We start from the raw sequence: 14,334 nt of genomic DNA, 5'->3' as shown, positions 1-14,334 counted from the left end.
GGCGACAGACCCATCCCCACAACTAGAGAACCGAATCACAGCCCTACTCAAAACACTTCAGAAATCTAGAGAAATAAATAAGAACGACCTCCAGAAACTGAAACCAGACAGATCCAACACACCATGCTTCTACGGAGTACCCGAAATTCACAAACCAGGAGCCCCCCTCAGAGCCATAGTCTCACTACCTGGAACACCAACTTACAGATTGACCAAGGAGCTACACCAAAGACTAAAACACTTAGTCACGCCACTCCATCCACTTCAGCCAAGAATTCCTGAAGGCCAAAGACACCAAGATAGAAGAGGATGAAATAATGGTCTCCTTTGATGTAACAGCCCTGTTCACATCTATCAACATCAACCTGGCCAAAGAAACACTGACTACATTATTAGAAGAACCAAAGACACATACACCAAACACCACCAACTTCATCAGCAAGGACAGTATCGTCAAGTTAGTGGACCTATGCCTTACCACATACCACCTGCAACAACAAAACCTACAGACAAACCAACGGAACACCCATGGGGTTCTCTGATATCAGGGTTCTTGGAGGCAGTAATGCTGAGACTCGAACAAACAGCTCTGCCAACCATCCAACCCAGACTTTGGGTCCGCTATGTGGATAACACCTTTGTCATCACTAAACAAAGCAAATTATAGGACACCTTCAAGACAATCAATAATATCCTTACTGGCATAAAACTCACTAAAGAGGAGGAAAACCACAACAAACTGCCATTCCTAGATGTTGCGGTAGAACGAACTGCTAATGGGGAACTTCAAACCAGCGTCTACAGGAAAACAACAGATACGGACCAAATACTGAACTACAGAAGCAATCATCCCAAATCCACAAACAAAGCTGCATTAGAACATTATTTCAACGTGCCATCACACCGATAGTGTATTCAAAAGAACGGGTACCCAATGAACACAGTCCGCTGATTTCTGAGCAGCAAACCCAAACAAGCAGACACAACACATCCAGAATCCCTAGCCACTCTTCCCTACATCAAAGGCATCTCAAAATGACTGCCAGACTAATCAGACCCCTTGGCATCATGGTAGCCCACAAACCCACCAACACACTAAAACAGCAGCTAATGAACTTGAACGACCCTGTACAGACAGACAGACAGACAAGCAAAACTAATGTCATTTACAAAATACCGAGCAAGGACTGTAATGAACACTACATTAGACAAACACGCAGAAAACTAGCCATCAGGATAAATGAACACCAACTAGCCACAAAACTACATGACCCCCCCTCTCACTGGTATCCTTACATATGGATGAGGAAGGACACCTCTTCGACTGGGACAACACATCCGTCCTAGGATAAGCCAAACAGAGACACGCACGAGAATTCCTAGAAGCCTGGCATTCCAACCGGAACACACACAACAAACACACAGTCAGACCCAATCTACCACACCTGAGAAAAAGAACAGGAAATGACATCACTGCATGAAATGATGTCATTACAGGAAATGACATTACCAACATATAAACAGAAAGCGGGCTATGCCACCAGTGCTTCATTTGTAGGCTCACTGAAGATGTTACATAGTATGGTGACAAAATGTCTGAAACCTGATCTTCCAGCTCAGCGAGTTAACCTCCATCCAGAACCTCAATCTGAGCTCAAATCTTCTTAAAACTCGCTAGCTGTACACTACAGGAGGATTGTAATGGACTGGTCAGTAAGACAGGTGGAATTATGGCAAATGGAATTCAAGCTGGAAAAGTGAGGAAATGCATTTAAAGAAGGGCTAACAAAACAAAAGATGACATCACGAATGGTCGGATTGTGAAAAGTACTGAAGATCAGAGGGATCTTAGCGTCTGTCTCCACAGATGCCTGAAGGTAGCAGGCAGGTAGATGAAGTGGTTACAAAGGCATATGGGATACTTGTTTTAATTAGCCTCAGCTCATAGGATACAAGAGCGCGGAGGTTCTCCTGGAACTGTACATAACACTAGTTAGGTCACAACCGGAGAACTTTCTGGTCACCACATTATAGGAAGGATATGCTTGCAGTAGAGAGGGTACAAAAGAGATTTCCCAAGATGCTGGCTAAGCAGCAAGAACTAAGCTATCATTAAAGATTGGATAGACTTGGGTTTTTCTTGGAGCAGCAGAGATTAAGGGGGGACCTGACACAGGTATATAAGACTTTGAGGGCCAAAGATAAGAATGCATTTTTTTTCAGTTGGTGGAAGGGTCAATGACCAGGAGACATAGATTTATCGTAAGAGGGAGAAGGCAAAAAGAAGAGTTGAAATAAATTTCTTTCAGAAGGTGGTGAGAGTCTGGAGCTCATTGCCTGAAATAGTTGTTGAGTCAGAAACGTTTAAGCAGCATTTAGATATTCACATCTGGTGCAATAGCTCGTAAGAATATGGGCCAAAAGCTAGAAAATGAGATTAGTGTAGTCAAATTTTTGTTCAGCAGTATGGACACAGTGGGCTGAAGGGCTCCTTAGCATCTTTCAACCTGCTGCCATCTAGAAGGAAAATACAGAAGATGCCTATGAACAGCATTACTTGCATGTCTACATCATCCTGACTTGGAACTAGATTACCATTCCTTCACTGTCACTTGGTGAAAATCTTGAAATTTCCTCCCTAGGAGCAATGCTGTATGTTACTACACCTTATGGACTCCAGTGCTTCAATAAAGCAGATACCATCATCTTGTAAAGCATGAATAGGGACAGACAATAAATGCTCACCTAGCTAGCAAAACCCACAGCTTGTAAGCAAGTTTTAAATATAATACGCCTTAAATCAAGGTCCTATTTTCATATTTGGTATTAAAAATTCATATGCAAAATCGCTTTTCAGGTACCGAAAATATATTGCTGTTAGTTGAAAAATGAAGACATAATTGTCCATTAAATTGGACCAAGCACTTTTCATACAATGATACCGTAATTTCAAGTTGAATTGTGTTCAAATTAAGAATTAATCTTAACTACACAGAGTAAATGCTGTTAGTCTTTGTTTTTAAAAAAATTATTTAAATCACTTCTCTTTAAAAATACATGGCACTCAAGAACCACCAGACACTGAGCTTCTTATGTGAGCCTCTTATGTACCATCTGTAAGAATGCTTCTGAGGCAATGTGATTTAATCAAAGCAAGTTGGATACTACTTCAGATACAGCACTTCAATTTATTTTCGATCCTGTATTTTCAGTTCAGTAATGTCCTATTCCTTCCCGTTGCTGCCCCTCCTCTCAAATCTAAAGTACGTAATATGCATGTACTCTTTGTGCGAGCATGAGGTGTTAAACTAGATTGGTTACTGGATGAACCTAATTGTGAAGCATTTGTCTGCTCAAAATGGAAGAATACTGGGGTGGAGGAATCCTCATACAAGACCGGGTTTTTGAGGGCTCTATTAACATCAGAAAACCATCTACACAATAGCACGAGGGAATGGCAACTGAAATGGATTCACATCAGTGGAAAGATGTAACACAAAGTGCTGAGAAAGGTATTATGCAATGATAGTTTAGTCTGGATTAACACCAGTGAGGATGCATTATTCAATATAGCACATTGAGGGAGGTGTTACTGAATGATGAAGTGAGGCATTTGGATGAGTGCTAATAAAGATGATCTGTAATGCTAAAGAGTCACTGGACACGAACATAAATTCTGTTTCCTCCCCACAGATGCTGCCAGACTGCTGTGTTTTGTCAGCAATTTCTATTGCAGTAATGTAAGGTATTGAGGGAAAGATTACTGAGTTATACAGCAAGAGAGCATGCACACAGGATGTTTGAACTTGTCCCTTCACATGGTTTCTATCGTATCAGCTTCTGTCGCAGTGGTGCTTTTCCCCACTACCTTTTGGTGTCATCAGCACTGCTCACTAAAAAATTTAAAACAAAGGAATGAATGAGTATTCAGAAATGACCTTTCATGCTCTCTATAAATCCTAAAGCGCTTCACGATGAATTAATTTTAAAAGCTTGGACATATGCAGAGCAAACAGGTAATGACAGGAAATGCTATGATGTAAAGTGTAGGACTTATATACGCAGTCAGTTCTGCTATAGCGTGTGTTTCTTCAACGTGAATTGGCTATAAAGCGATCGAAGAATTTGGATCATTATTTGTAGAACGTGAACTTTCCTTAACTGCATTGGCTACAACCCGATTCCGGTCCCATTGGTTTAAATGGTGCTGCTATTACACCATTTTTTTATAATGCGGGATTGCACAGGAAAGGAACTAACTCATTATGTCAAACAGACTGTATTTTAAATTGAACTAGTGGCATGTGAGTTTTCAGTGTCCTGATGAAGGATTTTAATCATTAACTTGTAAATATTTCTATAGCCATGGTGGTTTCTTTTAAAACACAGTACTGTATCATAGAAATATTTCCAAAAATAATGATGTTTTGTTTATATTGCTTACTAGTGAACAAAGTACAATGTACATTGCATCAGGCTTTCAGTTAGGTTTTGGAATCTTTTGGAGGGTGTAGGGGAAATGCCCATAACTTGAATGCAAAGCGTTGAGTTTCATTTGAGCAGTTTGTAGAAGTCTTGGCTGAAACTGAGTATGTGAAACAGTTGTTCCTGAAAAAGGGAGGTAGTTTTAGGATTTTTAAGGAAAAGGTTATCCCTATATAAGGAATTTGTTTAAAATCTCCAGACCAGATGTGTTTAGTTAAACGCCTGAAGAGGTTATTTGAAGCTAAGATTGTCTAAACTTAGGTTCTTCCTTAATTTGCCATATAACTATCAGATTCTAATGAATGGGAATTAAAGCCATATCTAATTTAATTAAAGCCATATCTAATGGGAGTGTATTTTAGCTGTGTTTAAAAAGTTTAGATGTGTCTCATATGTAAATAGTTTGGTTTATTCTACTTTATCTTTTGTGTAGTAAGCTTTTGTTTTATTATTAAGTCTAAATCTGCAACATTGTGTTTGTTTACCAATAAAAGACCACATCATTAAAATCAAAAGAAGATAGGTTGATACCAGTTGGGATCATCATAATGCACAAGATCTCAAAAACAGATCTCTGAAATAAATGATAGGAGTTTAATTCAGATAAATGCAAGGTGCTGCATTTTGGGAAAGCAAATCTGAGCAGGCCTTATACACTTAATGGTAAGGTCCACGTATGGAGTCAGCTATTACGAGGGGGCATAGCTTTAAATTAAGGGGTGGTAGGTATAGGACAGATGTTAGGGGTAGGTTCTTTACTCAGCGAGTCGTGAGTTCATGGAATGCACTGCCAGTAGCAGTGGTGGACTCCCTCTTTATGGGCAATTAAGCGGGCATTGGATAGGCATATGGAGGATAGTGGGCTAGTGTAGGTTAGGTGGGCTTGGAACGGCGCAACATCGAGGGCTAACATGCCTGTAATGGGCTGTATTCTTCTTTGTTCTATGTCCTAGGGAGTGTTGCTGAACAAAGAGACCTTGGAGTGCAGCTTCATAGCTCTTTGAAAGTAGAGTCGCAGGTAGATAGGATAGTGAAGAAGGCGGTTCGTATACTTTCCTTTATTGGTCAGCGTATTGAGTACAGGAGTTGGGAGGTCATGTTGCGGCTGTACAGGACATTGGTTAGGCCACTGTTGGAATTGTGTGCAATTCTGGTCTCCTTCCCATCAGAAACATGTTGTGAAACTTGAAAGAGTTCAGAAAAGATTTACAAGGATGTTGCCAGAGTTGGAGGATTTGAGCTACAGAGAGAGGCTGAACAGAATGGAGCTGTTTTCCCTGGAGCGTCGGAGGCTGAGGGGTGACCTTATAGAGGTTTACAAAATCATGAGGGGCATGGATAGGGTAAATAAGCAAAGTCTTTTCCCTGGGGTGGGGGAGTCCAGAACTAGAGGGCATAGGTTTAGGGTGAGAGGAGAAAGATATAAAAGAGACCAACCCGGCAACTTTTTCACAGAGGGTGGTACGTGTATGGAATGAGCTGCCAGAGGAAGTGGTGGAGGCTTGTACAATTGCAACATTTAAGAGGCATTTGGATGGGTATATAAATAGGAAGGATTTGGAGGGATATAGGCAGGGTGCTGGCAGGTGGGATTAGATTGGGTTGGGATATCTGGTCGGTATGGACGAGTTGGACCAAAGGGTCTGTTTCCATGCTGTACATCTCTGACTCTATCTGTGACCCTAATAGGGATAATTTCCAACTTTATCGCATGGGATGGCAAACCATGTCAGTGAATTTCAATAGGAATGAACATCAGCCACGTATTATTTCACATGATTACCGGTTTACCACTTGATGGGTGATGGTGAAAATTGTGTGCAGGCAGTTTGCTTGGTGTGGACTGATAGCTGTAATATTAGGAGATCCTGTCCTCTTTGCCCCATGTTGTGCGATCTTACTGTCTTTCTGCTGGAGGATTAGGAAGATGAAGGCTTCAATTTGTTTCCAATCTGGAAGATAACAGTTCTGACTGCATTGCTGCTCACATCTTTGTCTAGGCCTTGAACCAGAAATAAGTACAGAAGTAAAACTCATAGCTGTCAAATGTTCGGTTTGTCTCTTTGCACTTTCTTCTTGACTGAGATCCCGAGTTTTCTTGTTTTCTGTTCGGAAAGTGCAAGCTTTTCTTTTTAACTTTCTCAGCACTTCAGAATGCAGAGGTGGTTGCCCTCCGAGGAGGTCTCAGCACCATTCTGAAGAATGTGATTGATTGCCAACTGAATCGCATAAATGAGGCACTCATTACAACCATTCTGCACCTGCTAAATCACCCAAAGACACGGAAATATGTAAGAGCTGATGTGGAGTTGGAGGTAAGGCCACTTGTTAATATTGGTTACAGTAGAAATGGCTAACTTGTGCACCTTGTTACATGGTAATCTGGTTTATACAAATTCTAGTCTATATACTTCATCAAGTAAACAAGGTACAGTGCACAGCCTCTGCTCTAAAGCTACCAGGAGCAATATCAAACTTCGATGCAACTTTAGACAGCAAAAGATAAGAGGGTAGCAAGGATATCAGGACAAATTCTCCATTCAGTGTGGGTTCGGGTTTTGGGAAGTTCATGATAGGAAATCACTGTAGTGTGATATGTAATTATTTGGGATAGAGATGAGTAACATTTTTTAGGTTTAGGTTTGTGAATCTTCCGATTTTTCTACTCCAGAATATTGTAAAAATTTAGTCATTGAATGTGTAAAGAGCAGGGGTTGACAATTTTTAAAATATTAGTGACAGGGATCTGGGGAAAGTCCAGGAAAATGTAATTGAATAGTGGAACACACTTGACAGGGCGAAAGGTCTACTATTGCTCCTATGTGCATGTTATTAGAGGTCAGTACTGAAAGGACTGCCATTGGAACTGTCCTGAATTTCCCCACACTTCCATGTCGTAGACAGAGCATCCATTTCCATGTCAGAAGCTCAATTAGGCAGACTCTATTTTCAAATGAATGATTGTGAGCTTTGAGAAGGAAACTGATTTCTAAGTGGTTTTAAATCACAACGTTTCGGATACTATGTGCGTAGGGAGTATTTGAGAATTTGTATCTGTAATGTGGATGATTGATTGAAGTGTTTGGTCAAGTTAATTAACGAGCTGGAATTGTAAGGTACAATGTTGCTTTCTTTATTGCAGCAAATTTTAGCACCATACACTGATTTTCACTACAGACATAATCCAGACACTGCAGAAGGGCAGCTCAAGTAAGTTTTCTTTTTCATTTTATTTCAAATACCATAAAATGTATTTTCCTGAAAGGTTTATTGTGTAAGAGCCCACATATTTGATTTTTTTGGAGCAATAAACTGAAATGAAAAGTGGACTGCCGTAACTGAAAATCAAATGTTGAATGTTGTAGAGTTGCACAATGCAGTGATGATTTTTGGAAGCAGTAAAATGGAGAGTTCAGCCTGAGTAGAGTTCAGAAAATTCTGCCCAATAACAGCCTTCTGGGCTGCAACGTTTCAAGCTGTAATTTCAAGCAGAGGAGAGAAGCGTCCAGTCCGCAGAAAGAAAGCGTAATCTTTCTCTCAATGATAAAAAGATGGAAAAAAAGAAAGCTTTAAAGGATTATGAAGCAAGGAAAGACCTTGCTCCCCAAATAAAAATCAAACTAAAAGGCAGAACTAAGGGTCACTTGACCCAAAACATTAAGTCTGATTTCTCCCCACAGATGCTGTCAGACCTGCTGAGCTTCTAGAGTTAATCTTTATTTTTGTTTCTGATTTACAGCATCCACGGTTCTTTCGATTTTTATTTAGTAGCTAAGAAATTCTTCTTTGCCTGTACTCTTGTGCTGTCATGAAAAGTTATTTTACTGTTATAGATGAAACCTCATGGATTGCTTTTGTCCTGTGTAACAGTCAGTCGGCAAATTGGTCTTTTTAATGGTCTCATTGGGACCTGATACGTTTTGTGACAGTTTGTGGAATAGTGGGGCACATTTATTGGCACACACTTTCCAGTTAAGACCTGATAACTGAGGGACAGATCAACAAGTTCTAGAACAGTGACCCAGAAAAGGAGGGCTTTCCATGATTGCCGAGTCGATAAAATCTTGATGTAATGGAGACTGGTTAGGGTACAGCTTTCATTCGGTTTGTTGAGTTAGCATGCTTCCTTCAGGGGCTGGCTTTAGTGCTTTAAGACTAGAGAAAGGAAATACACAATGGGATTTAATAACTCAGTTACTGTCCAGTGATTCACACTTCTTTGTGTTCTGGCATTGAGCATGAACAGGATTGTGTTTAGCTATGATTCAGTCTGCAGTTATGGAGTCTACTGGCCCATATTTGCAAAGTGATCTCCTGGTACAGTGGTTTACAATTGCTGTTGACTGCAGGAAGGATGTATTTTGAATAGAGAAAAGTTAAATATAATTGTTGATTTCCAGAGTGTAATGTTTTCTTTTTAATTTCATGCAGAGAAGACAGAGAAGCGCGGTTACTAGCCAGCAAGATGGCAATAGTAGCAGCCTTCCGCTCCTGGGCAGGTAAGACACAACAAGATGCATAATGCACATCAAATATATATCACTATCTCCACACCAGCTGAGATCAACATGAAAGTCCCACCTTCTCAACCTCACTCCTTGCTATTGGTATGGTGACTCTCAGGTTAAATTCACCCGGAGTCACCTCTGTCTAATGAGAGAGCAGCCCTATGGTCCACTGAGACTCTGGTGACAACTACTATTATTTGCCTTCAATAATATATTGTCATTAAAAATCTTCACATAGTTTGGAACAAAGCTCTGAAGAAGAGTTCTATCTGGCTTGAAACCTTAAGTCAGTTCTCACTCCACACATGCTGCCAGACGTGCTGAGCTTCTCCAGCACTTTGTCATTAAAAATCAATCTAATTCACTAATGGCCTTTAGGGAAGGAAATCCACCAGCAGTCTGGCTAAATATGACTCCAGGCCCTCAGTATTGCTGTTGACTCTTACCACCCCCTGAAATAACTGAGCAAATGACTCAATTCAAGAGCAGTTCAGGATTGACAACAGGTACTCTGCTTTCTGGCACTATCCAAAATCCTGTGAAAGACTAAATAACAAAAAGTTTAGTCTTTTATCTGTTTTATATTTATTATTTCACTGATATATTTATGTTTAAGATATAGAAATTGTATTGACTATCAGTATATAAACATTGAATACAATTTTATAAAGTAATTTTGGATCTCAATTTTTTTTATCCCATACACAGTAGTGACAGTAGAAGTAAAGCATTCTCACACTATCACCAGCTTTTTCTTTTGGTTTCGCATCATTTCATGATGATTTTGTATACCCATTTACATTAACTTAATACTGAGAATGACCGCAACAAATCATAGAAATTACAAATTCAGTGCTGTAATTCTTGTAGTTTCTTGAAAACATTATCTAAGTTTGCTTGCATAGGATTTGAAATTGTAACCATCTTTGACGTTGTCTGCCTCAATTGTTCTTGTTTGCAGGAATTATAAATCTCTGTCGGCCTGGAAACTCTGGTATCCAATCTTTAATAGGGATACTTTGTATACCAAATATGGAAGTACGGGTGAGTAGATATTTTAGCTGAAATTTTAACATCCACAGCATAGAGTCATACAGCATGGAAACAGACCTCTTGGTCCACTTCATCCATGCTGACAAAATTTTCCAAACCACGCTAGTGCCATTTGCCTGTGTTTGGCCCATATTCCCCAAACCTTTCCTATTTATATACCTGACCAAATGTCTTTTTAAATTTTGTAACAGTACCTACATCTACTATTACCTCTGCAGGCTGTCCCCCGGTTTAATCCTTTTCACTTTGGTCTCATTCCTATGGATCCACAATACATTACATTAATGAGCAATTTGACAGAGTCACTACATGTTCCATCCTCTACAGTAGCTGCTCCAACTTTTTCACAGAGTGTGAGCTAGCCACTAGAGTTTGGGGTTGGGGGTGGTGGAGGATTTCAGCTGCTCACAGACTCGGGGCCCAAAGAGCAAATTTCAGAAAGATCAGGTTCGAGACAACATGAATTTCAGAAATAAAACAATTCCAGGGGCAGGTAGAAGTAGATTTTATTCGAGTACAGTGAGAGTGTACAAAGTCGCCATCTTCTGGCACCATCTTAGCTACAAAGGATCTTAGGTACAAAGTATGAAATAAGTTACAAGTTAAACATTATAGTTCTTCTTTGTCTAAAGTAGAAACTTGATGATCCCAGTTGAAAGTGTATGAGGGGATCAAGGAAAGATTAGGTCTTTCTTGTTGAAGAGCTGAGCCTGGTTTTACATGATTACCATGATCTATCTCAACTTTATACTCCCACACTCTCCCCATTACACTCACATTTCTAGAGGCTGAAACTGTTATCTGATTTTGCTTAAAACATATTCAGTCATTTCACCCTCGGCTTTCTGCGGGAGAGAATTCCACAGGTTCGCCGTCCTCTGAGTGAAACAATTTCTCCTCATCTTGGTCTGAAATGGCTTATCCCATATCCTGAGGCTATGGCCCATTGCACTACATCCCTGGTTGAGGGTAAACAATGTCCCTGCATCAAGTCTGACCTGCCCCTGGAATTGTTTTATTTCTGAAATTCATGTTGTCTCGAACCTGATCATTCTGAAATTTGCTCTTTGGGCCCTGAATCTGTGAGCAACTGAAAACCTCCACCACCCCCAACCCCAACCCCAAACCCTATGGCTAGCCCACACTCTGTGGAAAAAGTTGGAGCAGCTACTGTAATGGATGGAACATGTAGTGACTCTGTCAAATTGCTCATTGATGTAATGTACTGTGGATCCACAGGAATGAGACCAAAGTGAAAAGGATTAAACCGGGGGGACAGCCTGCACTGTCTCAGCTTGATGCATACTCTAAGAGTTGTTCTCTCATCAACCCATTCAGAAATGTTATTAAACACCTCTGGAGCAAGTGGGACTTGAACCTGGGTCTCGTAGCTCAGAGGTAGGAACATCACCACTGCACCACAAGACTTTATGCCCTTTCTGTGAAAGATTGCTAGGTGATTTGATTGAGTTGATCAACATGATTAAAAGAGTTAACAGGAAGGGGTCACATATGATCGAGCCTCTGTGTGAAAAGGTTGCCCCTCCGGTGCCTTTTAAATCTTGCTCCTCTCACCTTAAAATTATGCCCTCCAGTTACGACACCTCCCCCACCCCCCCCCCCCCCCCCCAAAAAAAATCCCCGGTGAAAAGAACTTCGCTATTCACCTTATCTGTGCCCCTCATAAGGCCACCCCTCAACCTCCTATGCTCCAGTGAAAAAAATGTCACAGCTTATCCAGCCTCTCCACATAACTCCACTATAGTAACATTCTTGTCAATCTTTTCTGCACCCTCTCTGATTTAATAGTATCCTTCCTTTAGCAGGGCAACCAGATCTGTGCACCCATGTTCTGTATATTCACAACATGACATCCCAACTCCTATACTGAGCAATGAAGGCAAGCCACCTTTACCACTATTGTCTACCTGTGACACAACTTTTAATGAACTATGTACCTGAACACCCCCCTGGTATCTCTGTTCTACAATGTTCCCCAGGGTCCTACCATTAACTCTGTAAGTCCTCCCCTTGTTCATCTTATCAAAGTGCAACACCTTGCATTTATCTAAATTGAACTCCCTCTGCCATACCTTAGCTCACTGGTCCAAATTATAGAAGATCTTTGTAATCTTAGATAACCTTACTGTCTAGTAAACCCACTAATTTTGGTGTCACCTGCAAACTTACTAACCACCTATATTCTCATCCAAAGCATTTATATAAATGACAAGCAACAGTGGACTCACCACCGATACCTGAGAAACACCGATGGTCGCAGGTCTCCAGTCCAAAAACCAGCCCTCCACCGCCACCCTTTGTCTCTGACCATCAAGCTAGTTTTGTAACCAATCTTCCTGAATTCCCATATGATCTAACTTTACTAACTTAATTACATGTGAAACCTTATTAAAAGCCTTATTAAAGTCCATGTAGACAACGATGTCATCTCTGTCAATTATCTATCTATCTTGGTCACATTCTCAAAAAGCTTAAGTTTGTGGGGCATGATTTCACATGTACAAAGCCATGCTGACTATCTCTAATCAGTACTTGCCTCTCCAAATCCATAATAATCCTGCCTTTCAGAATCCCTTCTAATAATTTATCTACCACTAATGTCAAGCTCACTGGTCTGTAGTTCCTAAGCTTCTCCTGACAGCTTTTCTTAAATAAAGATATAACGTTAGCCACCCTCCAGTCTTCTGGCATCTCACCCATGGCTGTAAATATTACAAATATCTCTGCTCGGGGCCACACAATTCAGTGCTTGTCATCATCATTTGTTTGGCTAATTATTGTTGATATGTTTAGCAGGTTACATATTTTGTCACCCCAAGTTCGAGTTCATACTTTTGGTCTTGTTTTACTTTGTCGTTGATGTATTCCATTTAATTTTGTCTATGACAGTGATAATGTCACTGGAGTACAAACCCTAAAGATCTGGGTGTGCGGGATTCAAATCTCAGCAAGGCAGTTAGTGGAACTATTCAATTAATAAATGTGGGCTATAAAGCTGGACCTAATAACTGTGACTGAATAAATTATTATTGATTGCTGTAAAAACTCATTTGGTTCACTATTACCTTTTAGGGAGGGAAATCTGACATTGTTACTTGGTCTGGCCTATATGTGACTCAAGACCCATAGTAGCATGATTGATTCTTGAGCTGTCCTGGGAACTGAGTTATACTCAGTTGAAGGGCAATTAGGAGTTGGCAACAAATGCTGTCCTTGCCAGTAACACCCGCGTGGAAAAAAAAAGGGAGAAAAAAGTGATTGAGGGAAAACACATGTACAATCAAGTTTATAATTTATTCTTTGATATGTTATAAACCAGGTGAGCCAGTCCAAAGATTCTGCTAATATCTTGGTTATGTTCCTCTCATCACACTCAAATTCATTAATGAGTTAAATTTAAATGAAAAGTATGATAATTACAGTTTGAAAGTCAACCTATGGCTTCTTTTTACCTTGGGGCGAGTGCACCAAGTGTGTACTATTGAGTTTTGCTGAATATGGCGATCCCTATTTAGCTAATTTTTACCTGTAATGGCAGAGTATAGGACAGGGTAAGTCAGTAATTGGTCTTGACATCCTGAGCCAGGTAAACCAAATGTTAGTTTTCATGCAATACATTTCGTGGAATAAGTTTCTTGGGTTCACTAACTTATCCAAAAAGTGCTCCTTGATCATTGCTTTTACATGGCCCTGTGGGCAGTGTAGCTTCACAGGATTGCATAGCCCAACTTTTGCAGCCCAGGCAAAATGTGAACTGTAAAGAGCTAACTGAAAATGTCACACTGACTGTGTGCAGTTTTGTGGAGATTGCTCATTTGCTTATAAACTCAGCTTTGGTTTCGTCCTGGCAGCTAATCTGTGAGATCTAGATGGTAAATTGGACTAACAGCTCCCAAACATCTCAAACACCTTTAGGAGTTACTTTGGGGTAAATTTGTTATAGCTTATCGCAACATTTCACAATCTTTCCAAACCATGGAGGCCATGTGGAGGTTCGAAATGAAAGTGCGTGCAAAATAGCCAATGGTACAGTGTTTCTTTTTTGCTGGGAAAACATGTATGCTACCAAATGGAGACTCCCTCTCCTCCTTGCTTACTTAAAGAATTCTTGTCCATCAGGAGATGATGGTTCGCACATTGGTTTGAACAGTATATGGATACCCTTTAAAAACGTTTCAACCAGGAACAGTTCTGAAACTGGAGGGAAAGCAGGGTGGAATTAAGCTAATTGATTAGATCTTTCAAACAGCCAGCATAAAAGAGACAG

The 14,334-nt window shown here is 40.3% G+C and overlaps 1 protein-coding gene across 2 annotated transcripts in view; it reads left to right on the top strand.

Moving 5' to 3' along the window:
- The window catches only part of rictora (RPTOR independent companion of MTOR, complex 2 a), a 239,055-nt gene that overhangs the window by 131,030 nt on the left and 93,691 nt on the right, over window positions 1-14,334 (top strand). For both annotated transcript variants that reach the window (XM_043703095.2, XM_043703086.2), the window contains exons 8-11: window positions 6,631-6,800; window positions 7,628-7,695; window positions 8,917-8,984; window positions 9,955-10,037. In XM_043703095.2, coding sequence (XP_043559030.1) covers window positions 6,631-6,800; window positions 7,628-7,695; window positions 8,917-8,984; window positions 9,955-10,037 — 389 coding nt within the window. The remainder of the gene's footprint in view (window positions 1-6,630; window positions 6,801-7,627; window positions 7,696-8,916; window positions 8,985-9,954; window positions 10,038-14,334) is intronic.

Source organism: Chiloscyllium plagiosum, unplaced genomic scaffold (genome assembly GCF_037043375.1).
Source record: "Chiloscyllium plagiosum isolate Xiang-an unplaced genomic scaffold, Cpla_swu_hap1 HiC_scaffold_2, whole genome shotgun sequence".
Lineage (NCBI taxonomy): Eukaryota > Metazoa > Chordata > Chondrichthyes > Orectolobiformes > Hemiscylliidae > Chiloscyllium > Chiloscyllium plagiosum.
This window is presented reverse-complemented; position numbering and strand designations above follow the sequence as displayed.